This window comes from Piliocolobus tephrosceles, chromosome 6 (assembly GCF_002776525.5).
Source record: "Piliocolobus tephrosceles isolate RC106 chromosome 6, ASM277652v3, whole genome shotgun sequence".
NCBI lineage: Eukaryota > Metazoa > Chordata > Mammalia > Primates > Cercopithecidae > Piliocolobus > Piliocolobus tephrosceles.
Window position 1 is genome coordinate 107691173 of NC_045439.1, and position 20925 is coordinate 107712097.

The 20925-nt window shown below is 37.0% G+C and overlaps 1 protein-coding gene across 1 annotated transcript in view; it reads left to right on the forward strand.

Moving 5' to 3' along the window:
* The window catches only part of ADAM10 (ADAM metallopeptidase domain 10), a 146351-nt gene that overhangs the window by 113586 nt on the left and 11840 nt on the right, over positions 1-20925 (forward strand). Inside the window, exons 6-10 of the mRNA XM_023228644.1 lie at positions 924-1107; positions 7126-7276; positions 15987-16170; positions 16865-16973; positions 17459-17679. Coding sequence (XP_023084412.1) covers positions 924-1107; positions 7126-7276; positions 15987-16170; positions 16865-16973; positions 17459-17679 — 849 coding nt within the window. The remainder of the gene's footprint in view (positions 1-923; positions 1108-7125; positions 7277-15986; positions 16171-16864; positions 16974-17458; positions 17680-20925) is intronic.

A 20925-nucleotide genomic window follows, 5' to 3' on the forward strand; every position in this document is an offset into this window, starting at 1 on the left:
ACTGCAAGCTCTGCCTCCTGGATTCACGCCATTCTCCCGCCTCAGCCTCCCGAGTAGCTGAGACTGCAGGCGCCCGACATCACGCCCGACTAATTGTTTGTATTTTTAGTAGAGATGGGGTTTCACCGTGTTAGCCAGGATGGTCTCGATCTCCTGACCTCGTGATCCGCCCGCCTTGGCCTCCCAAAGTGCTGGGATTACAGACGTGAGCCACCGCACCCTGCCTATTTTTCTCTATGTATCTGACACTTCAATAAAATTTATCAAAACCAAATACCACTTAAGTGCATTTATATGTTACATGTACACAGAACTCTGTTTCCTGTTTATTCGGCAAAGTAGTATTTTGATCTCTAGGCTTTTACCATTTTTCATTTTAAAATATGTCATTGTGTTTCTGTTCTTAGTCAGCATTTTTACTTATCTTTCTTATGTACTGGCTATTAAGTTAGCTGTCTTAGATTCCTGTTCTGTGTGTATTTAGCCCCATGCCAGTCTCTTGATTCTTTTGTCTTTCCCCACCTCTATCTTCTCTGAACTAGTCATAACATGTAATTTAACATATATGTTAGAGACTATTTAGTAGTTTTAAAGTAGTTTATTTTACTGTTACTGCTTTTAAAAGTAAGTGAGCTTATTTTTAATAGACTTGTATGACTGTCTGTCCTCAATTCTAGTCCCTGCTTACAAAGTTATAAATTGTTGTGACTAGACCTCCACTGATTTTCCTTCTTTTCTAAGACAGTGACCCCTAAAAGAGCAAATTCTTTTCCTACTCAAGGTGTAAAACAACTGTAAGATTCTTTTTAAAGGAGAGTCCACAAGCTTCCATTGTTTTCCTGATGAGAACATTACATTTAATCAGTTGACCTGAAAACCTTATTTTACTTCCTGTTTATGTAACTTTATATTCTTCTTGACAGCATGATTCTGGAACAGAGTGCACACCAGGAGAATCTAAGAATTTGGGGCAAAAAGAAAATGGCAATTACATCATGTATGCAAGAGCAACATCTGGGGACAAACTTAACAACAATAAATTCTCACTCTGTAGTATTAGAAATATAAGCCAGGTTCTTGAGAAGAAGAGAAACAACTGTTTTGTTGGTATGTATGTTTTCCTAACATTTTGTTATGAACATTTTCAAACATTCAGACAACTTGAAATAATTCTACAGTGATTACTGACATACCCACCACCTGCATTTTACTATTGCTAACACTTTGCTGTATTTCCTTTACCTCGTTATTTCTTAATCTTGCCATCTCTCAATTCATGATTTATTGCAATTTAAAGTAAGTTGCAGCAGTGAGTATCCTTCACACCTAAAAACATTTTAGTCTACAAATCATTAACTAGAGTTCAATATTGTTTATGGTTCTTTTTCTGTTTTCTACGTAAGTGAAATGCACAAATTTTAAGTTCATCATTTGATGAATTTTGACAGATGCATTTACCTGTGTAAACAACCTATCAAGATACAGGACATTTCTGTCACCCCAGAACTTTCTTTTATCACCCCTCCCAATCAAGCTCTGTCCCAACACACCCTCAGAGGCAACCACTATCTGATTTATTTCACTATACATTGGCTTTGTCTTCGTATAAGTGGAATTACACAGTTTGTACCCTTTTGTGGAAGGCTGTTTAACTCAGCGTATAGCTCTGAGATTCGTCATTAGTATTTTACTCCTTTTTATTGCTGAGTAGTATTACATTGTATGAATACGTCCTAGTTTGTACATTTACTCTCCTATAATGAATACCTTGGATTTGGGGTAATGTGAATAAAGTTACTATGAAATTATTTCTTATTTTAGCAAAATATGTATAACATAAAATTTGCCATTTTAAACTGATTTTAAATGTACAGTTCTGTGACATTAATTATATGTGCAGTGATGAATGTGAATGTAATCAATTACATTCACTATTCATTTACAAACTTTTTCATCATCCCAAACAGAAATTCTATAACCATTAAGCAGTAATGCTCTCTCTTCCCCTCAGCCCCTGGTAATCTCTAATCCACTTCTGTCTTTATGAATTAGCCTATTTTGGGTATGTAAGTGAGGACATACAATATTTGTTCTTTTGTGCCTGGCTTATTTCACTTAACATAATATTTTCAAGGTTTATCTGTGTTGTAGCATATATCAGAGTTCCATTCCTTTTTATGGCTGAATAATATTACATTGTATGTATAGACCAGATTTTGTTCTTCCATTCATCTGTTATGTCTTTCTTGTGGCATTGAACATACTCTAAATATTTACTTTGTATTAGGGTTTTTTTTGTGTGTGTGTTTCCTTGTCCTATTTCACATAGGTTTCTTTAGGGGAAACACTGAGGCCTATTCATCTTTGTACATTAAGAGCACTTAAAGAGCGGTTAAACGTGACAGCAAAGGAGAACTGAGGAAGATTTCCAGATAAACATGGGATTTTGTTTTTAATTGCAATTTTATTGAGACAATTATAGATTCACATACAGTTCATAAGAAGTAAGATATTCTCTATACCCTTCACTCAGTCACTCAGTTCCCTCCAGTGGTAATGCCTTGCAAGACTGTAGTACAATATCATGACCAGGATGTTGATATTGAGAAAATCCATAGATCTTATTCCAATTTCCCTAGTTTTTTTGTTCTCATTTTTCTTTGTGTATATTTAGTTCTATACAATTTTATTACATGCGTAGATTTATGTATCCACCATCACAGTCAAGAGTCCGAACAGTTCTGTCATTATAAGGATCCCTCATTGTTTTATAACCATGCTTACCTCCCTTCTGTTGTTCCTTCCTCCGCCTACTACCCTGTTCTCCATATGTAAAATTGTGTCACTTCAAAAAAAAGTTATATAAATAAAATCAGATAGTATACAACCTTTTGGAATTGCCTTTTTTCACTCAGCATAATTCCCTGGGGATTCATCTAAATTGTTGCTTTATCAATAGTTCGTTCTGTTTTATTTCTGAGTAGTATTCCATGTTATGTATGTACTGCAGTTTGTTTAACCATCCATTTGAAAGACATCTGGGCTGTTTCCAGTGTTTGGCTATTATGAATAAAGCAGCTGTAAACATTCATGTATAGGTTTTTTGTATAAACGTAAGTTTTTACTTTGAGATAAATGCTCCCAAATCCAGTTATTGGACCATATAGCAATTGCTTGTTTTGCTTTGTACAAAACTGCCAAACTCTTTTCCGGGGTGGCCATACTATTTTATGTTCTCACCAGCACTGCACAAATGTTCCAGTTTCTCTGCATCTTCACAACCATTTGATGTTTTCACAGTTTTTTATTTTAGCTGTTCTGATGGGCGTGTTGTGGTATCTCATGCTTTTAATTTGCATTTCTCCGGTGGCTAATGATGCTGAACATCTTTTCATGTGCTTATTGGCCATTTATAAATCATCTTTGATGAAATGTCTGTCCATGTTTTTTGGTCATTTCTAGTGGGACTTTTTTCTTTTCTTTGGAGTATTGAGAGTTCTTGATATAGTCTAGATACTAGTCCTTTGTCAGATACTGGTTTCCAAATATTTTCTCCCTGTGTGTAGCTTGTCTTTTTACCCTTTCCACAGTTCTTTCTTGAGCAAAAGTTTAAAATTTTGATAAGGTCTCGGTAATCAGTTTTTTATTGTATTGATTGGCCTTATCTTTTAAAGCCTTCTTTTTCTAAGGGCAGATTGAAATTCCATTGATGTTATAATTTGTTACTGTTATTATCAGTGGTTGTTTTTCTAATGCTTCTTAATGTACAGGTACATTAAGATTCTTCATTTATAAACTGAATTTTCACAGTAAACCTTCTGATATAAGTTGACTTTTAAAAATGTACATATTGCTTTGTAGATATTAATGAAAGAAAATTTTTTCTTAAATTATAACAAAATGTGTGCCTATTATAATTTTTGCATTTAAACAATATTTTTAGGCCAGGCAGGGTGGCTCATGCCTGTAATCCCAGCAGTTTGGGAGGCCAAGACAGGCAGATTGCTTGAGGCCAGGAGTTTGAAACTAGCCTGGCCAACATAGCGAAACCCTGTCTCTACAAAAAATAAAAAGATAAGCGAGGTGTGGTGTCGTGCGCCTGTAGTCCCAGCTACTTGGGAGGCTGAGCCACAAGAATTGCTTGAACCCAGGAGTTGGAGGTTGCAGTGAGCTAAGATTGTGCCATTGCACTTTAGCCTGGGCAACAGAGCGAGACTCCATCTCAAACAGACAAACAAACAGTACCTTCGCTGTTGTTTAAGCTGTTAGCAAATAACTAACTTGAAGTACTAATTTTATATGAAATAAAAATTAATGTGCAGTAAATAATGTGTCTAACATTTTCTGACTTCATTATTTTCTTCTAAATTACGTGTCATGTGAATTATAAAATTACTACTAGACTTATAAAAATCATTATTTACCTAGTATATATGTGCAGATGCATGCTTTTAGTTTTTTTGTTTTTGTTACTGCTTTTTTTTTGAGACAGAGTTTCACTCTGTCACCAGGCTGGAGTGCAGTGGCACGATCTCGGCTCACTGCAGCCTCCACCTCCCAGATTCGAGCAATTCTCCTGCCTCAGCCTCCCGAGTAGCTGGAACTACAGGCGCGCACCACCACGCCCAGCTGATTTTTTTGTATTTTTAATAGAGACCGGATTTCACCATGTTGGCCAGGATGGTCTCGATCTTTTGACCTTGTGATCTGCCTGCCTCGGCCTCCCAAAGTGCTGGCATTATAGATATGAGCCACCTCGACTGGCTTTTTTTTTTTTTTTTTTTTTTTTTAATTTCACTTTAAGTTCCAGGATACAAGTGCAGAATGTGTAGGTTTGTTACATGGGTATACGTGTGCCATGGTGATTTACTGCACCTGTCAACCTGTCATCTAGGTTTTAAGCCCTGCATGCATTAGCTGTTTGTCCTAATGTGCTCCCTCCCCTTACTCCCTACCCCTGGACTGGCCTTGGTATGTGGTGTTCCCCTCCCTGTGTCCATATGTTCTCATTGTTCAACTCCCACATATGAGTGAGAACACGTAGTGTTTGGTTTTCTGTTCCTGTGTTAGTTTGCTGAGGATAATGGCTTCCAGCTTCATCCATGTCACTGCAAAGGACATGATCTCATTCCTTTTTATGGCTGTGTAGTATTCCATGGTGTATATGTATCACATTTTCTTTATCTAGTCTATCATTGATGGGCATTTGGGTTGGTTCCATGTGTTTACTATTATAAATAGTGCATGCTTCTAGTTTTTGAGAATAAAAGAGATGGTTTGAAGTGAAACAGAGATGAAGCTTCAATAACCTCCAAGATTTTAAAAAATAGTCGATGTGGTTAAGAATGAACTTTCTGCTTTCACGTAGGCCAGTCTGGCTCTGGAGAGCAGGGGCCTCCACAGCAACATCCCTGGGGGCCCTGAAATGAGGGTTCAGCTCCTCTGTGCCCTTAGGGTCTGGGTTCTCAGCCCTGTTGCCAAGTGGCTTTGTCCCAGCTCCTTTATTCTGGGCCGGTGTGAGTGCATATGTTCATGCCAAGCTTTTGTTTTATGTTGCAGATATAAATAAAGGAAGATAATTTACCATAAAGAAATAATTATCTGAATATAAAGCCAGTCTTTCTAGAATATTTTTGATTTAGGTGGGCCTCATGTGGGGTTCCTGTGTTGAGATGTACGTGTTCCCTTCTACTTACTCAATTCTCCGCTTAAAGCCTGTACAATGACTGTTTTCCACGTCGATTTGGTGTAGTAGAAAGAAAAGATTGTAGACCTAGAAAACCCTAGGTTTTTGCTTATACTGGGGTATATGGTCTCTAGCAAGTTACAGACTCCTTGGAAGTTAGTTTTATTTCCTAGAACATTTAAGGCATTTGATTTTTATCATTCTTTGCAGTTGCCAAAGCTCTTTGATTTTGTGATCTTACAAAGAGGAGCATTTCTATTCCAATTTTAAATTCCATTGACAAAAATCAAAGAACTTTAGAAGACTGCTGAAGAAATTTTCTAAAATTATTCACTATGCTTAGATGAGACTCTAATCTTAATCAACGAAGATCTGGCTCAATACCATTAAGGTCTGTGAGAATACAGAAGATATAAATAATACATGTTTTTTCCCTTAAGGAGCTTGGTTTAGTTCAGCAGCAAGACTAATGTACATAAAAAATAAAAAAAAACCTACTGATTGTATTACAATCAGCTAAATACAATGTGGAACATTTCATAGACAAAATCACCCAACTTCTTTAACAGATCAATGGTGTAAAAATAAATAAAAATGGGGGAAATCTATTATATGTTAAAAGAACATAAGAGACCTCTCAGAAAGCAGCCATGAGGGGAGGAGATGGGGTTAGGGGAAGCTTGTTTGAAACTTGATTCACAGCAACAAATTGTAAAGAGACAGTTGAAGAAAACTGCACATGACTTGGCTGTTAGATGTTATTAAGCATGTTATTAATTTTGTTAGATATGATCATGATTATTATGGTTAGGTTTAAATAAGAAAAAAAACTTTATGTCTTAGTGATACATCCTGAAGTATTTACAGGGACAATAATATGTTAGGTGGAGTTGTTTTAAAATACTCCAGAAAAAAATTATGGGAGTAAATGAGATAAGAAGAGCATATTGTTGATAGTTGTTAAAGATGAGTGACTGGTACATGGGAGTTCATTGTACATATTCTTTTAGTACTTTTAGGTATGTTTGAAATTTTCTGTTGCAAAAACAGGCTTAATTTTTTTTTTCTGGTTAGTGAAGCCCTAACTTGATTTGTATTTGTGTGATATAAATAGTACAGTCAATAAAGCTCAATGTAGCATGGCCTAAGTTGCAAGTTACACTTCTAGAAGGGACCTTCTGTCAAATCCCCTCACTGTACAGATTAAGAAACTGAAGGCCCCCAAAAGGCAAGTGACTTGCCCAAGACCACATTGCTAGTTAGCAGCAGACCCCCTGTTAGAATTAGGTCTCGTGATTTCCAGATTTCCTAGTTTGTTCTACTTGCTCATCAAAGTTTTCCTTTATCCCTTTGTTATGATGATCTAAAGAATGTGTGAATTTTAAATAAAATCAATGTGTGCATGCAATTGTTTACCTTGTCTTGTTTATTTTCCTCAGAATCTGGGCAACCTATTTGTGGAAATGGAATGGTAGAACAAGGTGAAGAATGTGATTGTGGCTATAGTGACCAGTGTAAAGATGAATGCTGCTTCGATGCAAATCAACCAGAGGGAAGAAAATGCAAACTGAAACCTGGGAAACAGTGCAGGTACCTTGCTAATTTCAGTAATGTTAACATTCTTGTAAAGTTACCTGAATGCAGTTAGGACAAATTTAAAATTGAGATGCATATGGTTTTGAAACTTTGCTTTTATTTGTTTTCTTTTTCTGAAATAGTGTTGGTTAGTGCTCTGTTATTGGCAGATTGAACTACTTTTCTTTTTCTTTTTCTTTTATTTGAGATAGGGTCTCACTCTGTTGCCAGGCCAGAGTGCAGTGGCGTGATGTCGGCTCACTGCAACTTCCACCTCCCGGGCTCAATTGATCCTCCCACCTCAGCCCCCTGAGTAGCTGAGACTATAAGCATGTGCTGCCACACCCAGCTAATTTTTGTATTTTTTTTGTAGAGACAGAGTTACGCCATTTGCCCAGGCTTGTTTGGACTACTTTTAATAGTAATTTGTGTAGTGAGTATTAACAAAAGGACATACGAAAAGGACATACTAAAAAGAATCCTAAAAAATACATATTCTTTAGTTAGTTATTGTGAAAATGTAACTTTCTTCCATATTTTTAAAATCTTTAAATATTTAGTTAATGTGGAATCCATTTACTTTTATAACTTGGTGAAATATAACTATTTCACTTGTCAAATTTACTTTGGTAGCAGTGTAAGCAATTGTTTGTACAATACTTTTTTTTTTTTTTTTTGAGGTAGAGTCTCAAAAAAGCCTGTCGCCCAGGCTGGAGTGCAGTGGCATGATTTCAGCTCACTGCAACCTCTGCCTCCCAGGTTCAAGCAATTCTCCTGCCTCAGCCTCCTGAGTAGCTAGGACTACAGGTGTGTGCCACCATGCCTGGCTAATTTTTTGTACTTTTTGTTTTTTTTTTTGAGACGGAGTCTGGCTCTGTTGCCCAGGCTGGAGTGCAGTGGTGCGATCTCTGCTCACTGCAAGCTCCGCCTCCTGGGTTCATGCCATTCTCCTGCCTCAGCCTCCCGAGTAGCTGGGACTACAGGCGCCCACCACCACACCCAGCTAAATTTTTGTGTTTTTTAGTAGAGACGGGGTTTCACTGTGTTAACCAGGATGGTCTTGATCTCCTGACCTCGTGATCCACCTGCCTCAGCCTCCCAAAGTGCTGAGATTACAGGCGTGAGCCACCGCATCCAGCCCCTATTCCATTTTTAATTGATAAATAATAATTGTACATATTTATGAGGTACATGTGATATTTTGATACGTGCATAGAATATGTAATGATCAAATCAAGGTAATTAGGATATTTATCTCAGATATTTATAATTTCTTTGTCTTGGGAACATTTCAAATCTTCCACTTTGAAATTTACAATTAGTTATTGTTAATTGTAGTAACTTTACTGTGCTATCAAACACTAGGGCTCATTCCTTCTGTGTGTTTGTAACCATTAACCAATCACTCTTTATCCACCTCCCCACTACCCTTCTCATCCTGTTGTAACCACCGTTCAACTCTCTACCTCTATGAGATCAACTTATTTTGCTCTCACATATGAGTAGCAACATGTGCTGTTTGTCTTTCTATGTCTGGCTTATTTTATTTAACATGATGACTTCTATTTCCGTTCATGTTACTGCACATGACAGTATTTTGCTCTTTTTTGTGATCAAGTATATACTACCTTTTCTTTATCCATTTGTTTCTTGGTGGACACTTAGACTGATTCTGTATCTTGGCTATTGTGCGTAGTGATACAGGGAGCTGTTGGTATCCCTTTTGTATACTGACTTCCTTTTCTTTGGATGTATACCCCACTGGATCATATAGTAGATCTATTTTTAGTTTTTAGAGGAACTTCTATACCAGTTTACACAGTGGCTGTACTAATTTATATTCCCACTGGCAGTAAACTAATGGTTCCTGATCTCCACATCCTTACCAGCACCTTTGTTTATTTTTGATCATTTTGATAATGGTCATTTTAACTGGGTGTATCTCACCATGGTTTTGATTTGTGTTTTCCTGATGGTTAGTGATATTGAACATTTTTTCATGTACTTGTTAGTAATTTATATGTCTTCTTTTGAGAAATGTTTATTTAGATCGTTTGTCTACTTTTTAATGAGATTATTTATTTTTTTGCTGTTGAGTTCCTTGTACATTCTATCAGTCCCTAGTCAGATGAATAATTTGAAAATGTTTTCTCCCATTCAGCAGATTGTCTCTTCACTCTGTTGATTGTTTCCCTTTCTGTACAGAAGCTTTTTAGTGTGTGTAACCCTATTTGCCTGTTTTTGCTTTTGTTGTCTCTGCTATTGAGGTCTTACTCAAAAATCTTGGCTCAGATCAATGTCATTATGTGCTTCCCCAGTGTTTTCTTTTAGTAGTTTCATAGTTTCAGGTCTTAAATTTACATCACATTTTGATTTGGTTTTTGTATGTGGTGAGACATAGGGGTCTAATATCATTTTTCTGCATATATATATATATCCAGTTTTCCCATCACCACTTACTGAAGAGACTGTCCTTTCCCCACTGAATGTTCAAAAATCACCTTTGTCAAAAATCAATTGACTAAATATATAGATTTTTTTCTGAGTTCTCTGTTCTGTTTCATTGGTTCATGTGTCTGTTTTTATGTCAGTATCATGCTGTTTTAGTTACTAAAGCTTTGTAGTATATTTTGAAATTAGGTGATGTGATGCCTCCAGCTTCGTTCTTTTGGCTATTGGAGTCTTCTGTGGTTTCATATGACTTTTAGGATTGTTTTCTCTTTATCTGTGAAGAATGTCATTGTTATTTGGATAGGGATTACATTGAATCTGTAGATTGCTTTTGGTAGTATGGCCATTTTCACAGTATTAATTCTTCCAGTCCATGAACATGAAATGTGGTTTTTTTTTTTGTATTTTTTTTTTGACTTGTTCAATTTCTTTCATGAGTATTTTATAGTTTTCCTTGTAGAAATTTAATAAACTCACCTCCTTCTGTTTATTAATCTCACTCTTTTTTTGCAGCTATTATAAATGAGATTGATTTCTTTTTCTGCTATTTTCTTGTATATAGAAACACAACTGATTTTTTAATGTTAATTTTGTATCCTGCAACTATTCTGAATTCATTTATCAATTCTAAGAGTTTTCAGTGGAGCTTTAAGGGTTGTCTATATATGTAAGATTATGCTCTCTACAAACAGGAACAGTTTGGGTTCCTTCTTTCCAATTTGGATGTCCTTTATTTTTTTCTCTTGCCTAATTGCTCTGGCTCAGAACTTCCATTACTATATTGATAAGAGTGGTGAGAGTGGACATTCTTTTCTTGTTCTAGTTCTTTTTTTTTTCTTATTTATTTTACCTGGTGATCAGGAAGTATTGTTGGGAGACCTTTTTTTTTTTTTCACTGATTCAATCTTGTTACTTGTGATTGGTCTGTCCAGGTTTTCTCTTCTTATTTCAATCTTGGTAGGTTGTATGTGTCCAGGAATTTATTAATTTTCATTCGGTTTTTCCATTTATTGGCATATAGTTTATTGTAATGGTCTCTAATGATTCTTTGTATTTATGTGGTATCAGTTATAATGTCTCCTTTTTTGTTTCTGATTTTATTTGGATTTTTTTTTCCTTGTCTGGTTAATGGATTGTTGATTTTATCTTTCTAAGAAACCAACTGTTCATTTTGTTGATTTTTTTTTTTTTTTTTTGAGACGGAGTCTCGCTTTGTTCCCCAGACTGGAGTGCAGTGGCACAGTATTGGCTCACTGCAAGCTCTGCCTCCCAGATTCACACCATTCTCCTGCCTCAGCCTCCTGAGTAGCTGGGACTCCAGGTGTCCACCACCACTCCTGGCTAATTTTTTTTGTATTTTTAGTAGAGACAGGGTTTCACCGTGTTAGCCAGGATGGTCTCAATCTCCTGACTTTGTGATCCATCCACCTCGGCCTCCCAAAGTGCTGGGATTATAGGCATGAGCCACCGTGCCCAGCCTGATTATTTGGATTTTTTTAGTCTCAATTTTGTTTATTTCTGCTCTGATCTTTATTATTTCTTTTCTTCTAATTTGTGGTTTGGTTTGTTCTTGCTTTACTGATTCCTTGAGGTGCATTGTTAGGTTGTTTATCTTTCTACTTTTTCTATGTAGACATTTATTGCTATAAACTTCCCTCTTAATATTGCTTTAGCTGTATCCCATAGTATTTGGTATGTTGTGTTTTTCTATTTTTAGTTGTTTCACAGAGCTTTTAAACTTCATTTTTAATTTCTTCAGCAACTCATTGGTTGTTCAGAAGCAAGTTGTTTAATTATGTGTTTGTACATTTTCTAAAATTCCCCTTGTGATTGATTTCTAGTTTTATTCCGTTGTGTTCAGAAAAGATACTTGATATGATTTCTGTTTTTAAACATCTGTTGATAATGGTTTTATAGCCTAATAGGTGGTCTATCCTGGAGAATGTTTCATGTGCTAATGAAAAGAATGTATATTCTGCCATAGCTGTTGGATGAATGTTCTGTAACTGTCTGTTAGATCTATTTGGTCTGAAGTGTAGTTCCAATCCAGTGTTTCTTTCTTGACTTTCTGTCTAGATCATCTGTTCAGTGCTGAGAATGGACTGTTGAAGTCTCCAATCATTGCTTTATTGGAGTTGATCTCTCTCTTTAGATCTCATGGTATTTGCTTTATGTATCTGGGTGCTTTGGTGTTAGGTGCATATAGATTTAGAATTGTTATGTCCCCTTGCTGAATGAAACATTTTATCACTATATAATGACCTTTTTTGTCTCTTTTCACAGTTATTTTTGGAGACAGAGTCTTGCTCTGTCACCCAGGCTTGAGTGCAGTGGCATGATCTCGGCTCACTGCATCCTACACTTCCCGGGTTCAAACAATTCTGCCTCAGCCTCCCAAGTAGCTGGGACTACAGGCATGCATCACCATGCCCGACTAATTTTTATATTTTTAATAGAGATGGGGTCTTGCCGTGTTGGCCAGGCTGGTCTTGAACTCCTGACTTCAGGTGATCTGCCTGCCTCGGCCTCCCAAAGTGCTGGGATTAGAGGCATGAGCCACCGCACCTGGCCCTCTTTTCACAGTTTTTGACTTAAAATCTGATTTATCTGATACAGGTATAGCTACTCTTGCTTACTTTATTTCTGTTTGAGTGAAATATCTTTTTCCATTCGTTTACTTTTAGTCTATATATGTCTTTACAAATAAAATGATTTTCTTGTAAGCAGCCTTTAGTTGGGTGTGTCATGTGTTTGGGAGGCCGAGCTGGGAGTTTTGCTTGAGCAGGAGTTCAAGACCAATGTAGGCAACATAGTGAGAACCCATTTCTACAAATAAATGAATACATAAATCATTTAAAAGCTACAGAGGGGAAAGAGATTACAGTGGACCCATTCAGCCAGGTTGTGTCTTTTAAGTAGGGGGATTTAATTGGGGTATATTCGTGATTGATATCAGTAGGTGAGGACTTCCTCTTGTCATTTTGATAATTTTTTTTTTTTTTTTTTTTTTTTTGAGATGGAGTCTTGCTTTGTAGCCCAGGCTGGAGTGCAATGGCACAGTCTTGGCTCACTGCAAGCTCTGCCTCCCAGGTTCCCGCCATTCTCCTGCCTCAGCCTCCTGAGTAAGCTGGGACTACAGGTGCCCGCCACCACGCCCAGCTAATGTTTTGTATTTTTAGTAGAGATGGGGTTTCACTGTGTTAGCCAGGATGGTCTCGATCTCCTGACCTCATGATCTGCCTGCCTCGGCCTCCCAAAGTGTTGGGATTATAGGCATGAGCCACTGCGCCAGGCCTTTTTTTTTTTTTTTTTGCATATTCATTCTTCCTTTTTTTCCTCTCCTTCAGCATTGTGGTTTGGTAGTTTTCTGTAGCAGTAACATTTGACTCTTCTTTTTCTCATTTGTGTATCACAGTGGCCTGCACTATACAGCTTTGTAGTAATGGCGGCAGTGGTGGTGTAGGTTGTTAGCATTATAATTCTGTGTGTTTTCATAATGGTGATTATTGGTTTCTTTTGCTTCCAGGTGCAGGATTCCCTTGAGTATTTCTTGTAGGGTCAGTCTAGTGGTGATTAATTTCCTATTTTTGCTTGTGTGGGAAAGACTTTATTTGTCTCTCGTTTCTGAAGGATAGTTTTGCTGGGTATAGACTCTTGGCTGCTAATTTGTAAACTATCCTTCAGAAACGAGGGACAAATAAAGTCTTACAGATTTTTGGCTACCAATTTGTTTTTTCTTTCAGTGCTTTGAACATATCCCATTCTCTCCATGCCGGTGAAATTTCTACTGAGAAATCTGCTGCTAGTCTAATAGATACTCCCTTATATGTGACTTGATACTTTTCTCTTGCTGTTTTTTTAGAATTTTCTTTGTCCTTGACTTTTTACAGTTTGACTATAAATCCTCAAGGCAGACCTACGTTTTCAGCTATTATTTTAATAAATAGGTTTTCTTTTTTTCTTTCTTTTTTTTTGAGACAGTCTCACTTCATCACCCAGGCTGGAGTGCAGTGGTACAGTTTCAGCTTACTGCACCCTCTGCCTTGCAAGTTCAAGCAATTCTTGTGCCTCAACCTCCTGAGTAGCTGGAATTACAGGTGCGCGCCACCCTACCCAGCTAGTTTTTTTCATATTTTTAGTAGAGACAGGGTTTCAAGCTCCTGACCTCAAACGATCCACCCGCTTTGGCCTCCCGAAGTCTTGGGATTACAGGCATGAGCCAGCGTACCCAGCCAAAACATAGGTTTTCTGTGCCTATTTTAATATCTTCTCCTTCTGTAGCTTTTAAATGATTGATTGATTGATTGATTGCAGAGATGGGATCTCACTACATTGCCTAGATTGGTCTTTAACTCCTGGGCTCAAGTGATCCTGCCACCTCAGCCTCCCAAAGTTCTGGCATTACAGGCATGAGTTACTGCACCCAACCTTCTGCGGCTCTTATAATATGAAAATTTATTCAGTTTGTGGTGTCCCATAAGTCTTACAGGCTTTCTTCCTTTTTTTTTTCCTTCCCCTAAATGAGTAATTTCAAACATTTTATCTTGAAGTTCAGAGATTTTCTTTTGCTTGATCAAGTCTGCTGTTGAAGCTCTCTATTATGTATTTTTATTTTATTCATTGAATTCTTAAGCTGCAGGAGTTTTGTTTCTACTTAGTGATATTTATTACTTTTTTGAATTTCTCATATTAATTGTTTTCCTAATTTCATTGAATTTTTTTATCTATATTTTCTTGTGTCTTTTCCCTCAAATCATCATTTTGAATTCCTTTTTAGGCAATTTATTGATTTCCTTTTCATTGGGACCTGTTGCTAGAGAGTTAATTATGTTCCTTTGGTGGTGTCATATATATTTGTTTTTTCATGTTTCTCGAGTCTCTGTGTTGATGTCTGTGTACCTGTCTGGTGGAACAGTCATCTCATCTAAATTGTCTATAGTGGCTTTCGTGGAGATACACTCTCAGTTGTAGATGGATCTTAGTATGCTGGTAGGGAAGGGTGTGATGATTCTGTTTCCAGGTAGGTTCAATGGTATAGTCTCCATGCAACTTCTTCAGCTGTATTCAACATCATCAGTAACTGTAGGCACCTCAGTGACTTGTGCTGTAGAAGTTTGTGGTAATGGATGCTGGTGGTGTAGGTTGTTAATGTCCTCAGTGGCAATGACTTTTGGGGCCCTCCTATTCTCATTTTTCTCATAATGGTGAGACTTAGCCAGGGGGATCCCTCTTGGTGTCAGGTCTGACATGCATGGCCTACAAGCACCTGCTGCAGTGCTGGCTTCCAGTTGCAGATGCGCAGAGTAACTATGGGGCTGGGGTTTTGGCTCAGGATCTTACAAACCTGTTGGTACTTGTGTCTTGCAGTGCATGTTTACTGTCTGTGGCAAGATTGAATGTAGGTTGCCTATAGCATCAGGATCTATGACTCTGGGTTACTCCCTAGCAGCTTGGGCCTAGCGGGCCAGTCTGTAGCTGTGATTATACAGTTTGTGGGCAAGGCATAGCCCTGGTTTGAGTCCAGGGAAGAAGAGATGCTCTGGAGATTTTAGCCCAGAGCACAGTGCATGGCAGTAATTTCGGAGCCTGAGTGAATAGGACTCAGTGGCGAGTTGGGTCGCTGGGGATGGAGTTGTTGGTGAGTCTAGACCCTGGGATGGTGGGGCTTGGTGGTATCCCAGAGTCTGTGAGACCAGGTGCAGCAACAGCAAGTACCTCAGAATGTTCAAGCACAGCTGTCATTTGGGCCCTAGGGGGCAGGGAGCAGCACAGTGATGACTGCTCTGGGGAGAAGGGTATCTCAGCAGCTCAGACTCTAGGGGGCTAGTCTAGCTCCAGGGAGGCAGGGTGCTAGAGTTATTCGGCCTGTAGGCATAGTATCCCAGTTCAGCCATTGATATTTCCCTGGGTTGTGAGTTATTGTGTTGGCTTAGCCCTGGAATGCACAGCTCCTCAACTTGGCCAAGGCACTGTTACCTGAAGGAGCAATGTGCTGCTTTATCTCATGCCCTGCAGGGTGTGACTTTTCCGTGTAGGCCCAGGCACTGTTTCTTTGGGACACACGGCTCCACCAGTGCACTGTTTACTTAGGAGGCAGTGTGCAGTTTCAGGTTTTTGAAGTTGTATACCAGTAACATACTTATCATTTAAATGATGAGACTTATGATTTAAAAATTGGTACTGGGTCTGATAATGTGGATCTAATCTAATATCTAATAGTATATAGGAAATAACTAGTAATTTACTTTGTTTAATCACTTAATGTTTCTTCTAGTCCAAGTCAAGGTCCTTGTTGTACAGCACAGTGTGCATTCAAGTCAAAGTCTGAGAAGTGTCGGGATGATTCAGACTGTGCAAGGGAAGGAATATGTAATGGCTTCACAGCTCTCTGCCCAGCATCTGACCCTAAACCAAACTTCACAGACTGTAATAGGCATACACAAGTGTGTATTAATGGGGTAAGCATTTAACTATATGTTTTTAAATTTAATTTTGGAAAACTTGTTTTTCAGAAGAATTATTGATGCTTAAAGCTACATAAAGTAATTAATCTTGGTCTCTGTTTAAGTAATATCCCTATCCCGTCACCAAACCATGAATATATTATGTAGCATTCAATTAGCTACTAATTTGTTTTTCATCTTCCCATGTACATGTGGTTGATATTCTCTAGAGAAGCATAGTTGTACAACTTGGCATGTGACTTGTCTATAATATTCAAGTTTTATAAAACAATATTTCAGTAGCCTAAATAAAAGAACTCCTTGGTCATCTTCTCTGAATTTGAAGACTTTAAAGCTTTTGTAGCTGAATATCACTTTGCTCTACATGAAGAAAATTTAATTTTTCTTTCTTTATAGAAGAGCCATAATAACGAACATAAAATCGATTCTCATCTAATCTATTTCTCTGCTTTTATTTCAATTTTTAAAGTTGCCATTCCTTTAAAAGATTTACTGTCTTACTTGGATTTACTGTTTTTCAGTTTTTTTCAAATGTGTTTAGGTAATTCAGTTTTGATACTCAACTCTGTTTTTCACTTTTATATCCATTTAAATATTTTGACATTGGAAGCTTATACTTGGCTATTACTATAAACAATAGGTTTGACTGTATAGGGATTAAATAATTTGTCTTTTATTTTTCTTCTAGCAATGTGCAGGTTCTATCTGTGAGAAATATGGCTTAGAGGAGTGTACGTGTGCCAGTTCTGATGGCAAAGATGATAAAGAATTATGCCATGTATGCTGTATGAAGAAAAGTAAGGCTTTTAAAAGTACAGGAGTATAAAATCTGCCTCAAACTATTATTTTCTCCTAAAGTTTAAGTGTTAAACTTTGACCTGTAGTTTGGCCAGATAGTTTCCAGCTCAATCTGTCCTCTTGAGGAGATTATAAATGTAACATAGCATTGTCTCTCTGTCATTATGGTCTCTACGATGTTTTAAAAATGATAAACTAGACAAAACATTGCCAGCTTTACAGCAGTAATTTACATAAACACTGTTAGACTTTAAGTCATTGTGGACGCTGGATCAAGACTTGCTGGTTGCTTGTTGACATTGTAACATTTAATGTGAATTACTAATGGCATTACCCAGCCTAACTAGAGAAGGTCTATATAACATGTTATGGTAATGATTTCAGACAGTTTTTTTTCCCTCTTTATATTTCCCCAACTGGAAATCTGATCTTCAACTTATATTTGAATCTGATCTTCAGCTTATATTTGGCATTTCTTTTCCAGTGGACCCATCAACTTGTGCCAGTACAGGGTCTATGCAGTGGAGTAGGCACTTCAGTGGTCGAACCATCACCCTGCAACCTGGATCCCCTTGCAACGATTTTAGAGGTTACTGTGATGTTTTCATGCGGTGCAGATTAGTAGATGCTGATGGTCCTCTAGCTAGGCTTAAAAAAGCAATTTTTAGTCCAGAGCTCTATGAAAACATTGCTGAATGGATCGTGGTAAGTATAGTTTTTATTTACAAAGAAAACTTAAAGTGGTTTGATCTTAATTTTACTTGGCCAGAAGTCATCAAAGTTACGAGAAAACAACTTAACTATTTATATTAGAATGACTTTATATGAATATTTCTGGTTATTATTTCCTTCTGAAGTGATCAGAATAATGTGTATCATTCATAGATTGCTTGGTAGGTGATGGGAGTCATTCTGTTTTACCGCGCTCCTTAGTTCATCTCCTGGATGGGTTACTTCTTTTGGTGCATATAGGGCATTTTCATGGGACTTTAAAAAGTTTTTTTGTTGTTGTTTTTCAAGACAACTTATTTGCCCAAATCATGGACTAATTGGTGATTTTTCCTGATCTTTCAGTATAATCTCTGGGTCTTCATCTTGTTTGTAATAGGAAATGTTGAACAGAGTAAGATCAGATACACAGCCTTTTGTAGATCTACTAATGATTATGGACGTTCATCCAGTAGTAATCCGCTGAATGCTTATTTTTAAGCCCACTTATCTCCAAGTTGTAGAAACATGGAATTACCTGATATTTTCTTAAAAGATTGTCAAGAATGCCTGTCCCAGCTTACTTAACTGTTCATGCTTTAAAAGTGATTACATTAAAATATCTATAGGAAGCTTGCAAATGATGTATATGAGAATGTGCTATAATTGAACTGAATGTAGTTTGCTTTGGAAATTGACTTATAACTCAGATTCCCCTTTCTCAGATTATTGTGTGTGTGTGTGTGTGTGTTCAGGACTATGGATGCCTTAAAGCACAAAAGATGTTGTTTGGGATGTCAGTCTTTTTTGTTACTCTTCTGATAACATTCTAGAGTAAAAATTTTATAGTTACCTCCAGCATTTAAAATGATGTTTACCATTCCTAGGACACTTTAGGATATGTGGTTTTTAGATATGTAGTGATCATGGAGTAGAAGGATTGTTGAAATTGGATTTAGGAGATCTACCTAGGTTTCAAACCAAATACTTGAGCAGTTGACTTAACTTAGGTTTCCTTAAAACATGTTACTCTTTTTTTTTTTAATTCCTGTGTTTATTGCACAGTAAGTTCTAGTAAATACCTGTCAAACTGAAGTTGTCTTCTGGTACCATGGTATAGTGGAAAGAGCACAGGTTTGAGAATCACGTAAGGACTCAGATAATCTTTCTGGCATTTATCAATTCTGTGACTTCAAGCAACTTACCTTTCTTGGCCTTTCTTTATTTTCAACTCAGCTTTTTTTTTTCTTCTTCTGATTATCTCTAATAAGAAAAGTTGAAATTTGGCATACTTGTCTACTATAGAGGACAGTGTATGCAGAAAAGGAAAGAGGATCTCAGAATTACGTTCTACTGAGTATATATTGTGCTAGATACTTTGGATTTTTGGGGTACTAAATCATATCATCTAAACATAGTATTTTTTCACTTTTCTCTGTTAGCTCTAATTCTGACTCATTATATTATTTAGAATTTCAAATGCTCATTTATTTTCACTTTAAAAATATTTAATAGACATGATCTTCTAAGCATTTTTAAGACCTTTTCTCCTCATATTTTAGATGTGAGGATTAATGAAATGTTTCACAATGAATTGGCAACATGAAATCTTTTCTTGTGCTCTGAAACTAATTAATCAGACACTTTCACGAGTTTATAGACATTGACTTTAAGTGTATGTAGGGTAGAACATACCTTTATTTTATATCATCGTTGACAGTCATATGCCAATCTTTTGAATAGCATGCTCATAATGTGTGAAGAGTACCGCTAGGCTGTTGGTGCATTTGTGGGCATTAACCACATCAAGCAGTAAGATAATAAACATCCGCTTCTTTGCAAGTTACTTGTCTCATTTGCTTATGTGTATAGTTTACTTGCATACCAGGGTTTATCATGTTAGCGAAGTGCCCTTGCAGTTAGTAATACAGATTATCAGGATGCTGTGGTGTAAGAAGCTGTGAAAGAAGTGAGGGGTTAGTTTCACTACTTTCCTTTCCAGTGGTACCTGGTGGCCTTTTGTCTTCTTTCTGTGGTACACTATGGCAGCTTCTCTCCTCATGCAGGGTAGAGTAAGAAGAAACTTTAACAATTTAGAACTTCAGTGCATGGGTTATTGACTGCTGCTACTGATACCATGGAAACGATACTTTCTTTTCTGTGTTGACAACTGTGTTTTGATTTTTCCAAATACATTTACTGTATTTGCTGAGTGCCTACTGTGTATCTGGACAGGAGAAAATGATAAACATCCTTTGGATTTATCAAAGAGTCATCTAATTCTTGAAACGTTTAAGAGCATTCATCAGTGAATCTGTTGATGCCTTATTTCGGCATCTCCTTTTCTTTAATTAAGGATTGAGGGCAGTGGTAATTCATTTCGAGTTTTTTCTATAGTTGATGTGTTCTGATTTTCTGTATCTTTCATGTTAGGTTTGACATGGTAGAAAACCACCTCTTACCTTGACTTTTAGTTTTCAAATTTATTGTTGTGTTTCCCCTCCTTTTAAAAATCATTGCCTGATAATTTTGTGGCTTTTTCTTTTTAATTTGTTTGGATTTATCAGGAGTTTGTATTTTTTTATTGCTAGTTTTTCAAGAGTCAAACACCTTCTCATTTTAAAATTAATTTCCACTGCATATTTTGCTATAATTTTATGCATCTAAGTATTAAGTGTCTGGTATTCTTTACGAATGAAAGATTTAGAGCACTGTTTCCCAAATGCTTAACAGAACACTAGTCCCATTAGATGTGCTAGGGCTTCAGTGGTCAAATGAATCTGGAAAACACTGCTCCATACTATAGACCTTTCTTGGAGATTCGTGAGAAGATTATGAGAAGTCCTGCAATAAATACATATTTTAAACTTCATTTTCCAAACTTACCTAACCCTAGAACCTTTTATCGTGAAAAGACGAAGTCGTAAATATCCTTAGATGTCATTTGGGAAAATATTGATTAATAGCTGTAGTTCTCAATCCTGGTTGTATACCAGAATCACCCTGGGGTTTGGACTAATTAAATCAGAATCTCTTGGGTTTAAGTATCTGGGTCTTTTAAAACTCTCCAGTTAATTCTTATGAAGAGCCAGGGTTAAGAACCACTCATCTAGAACGGGGGCTGGCAAACTATGGCCCATGGGCCAAATCCAGCCCATGCCTCTTTCTGTGTGGCTTAGAAGCTAAGAACGGTTTTTACATTTTTAAATGATTGAAAAAAAAATTTTTAATTATCAAAATAAC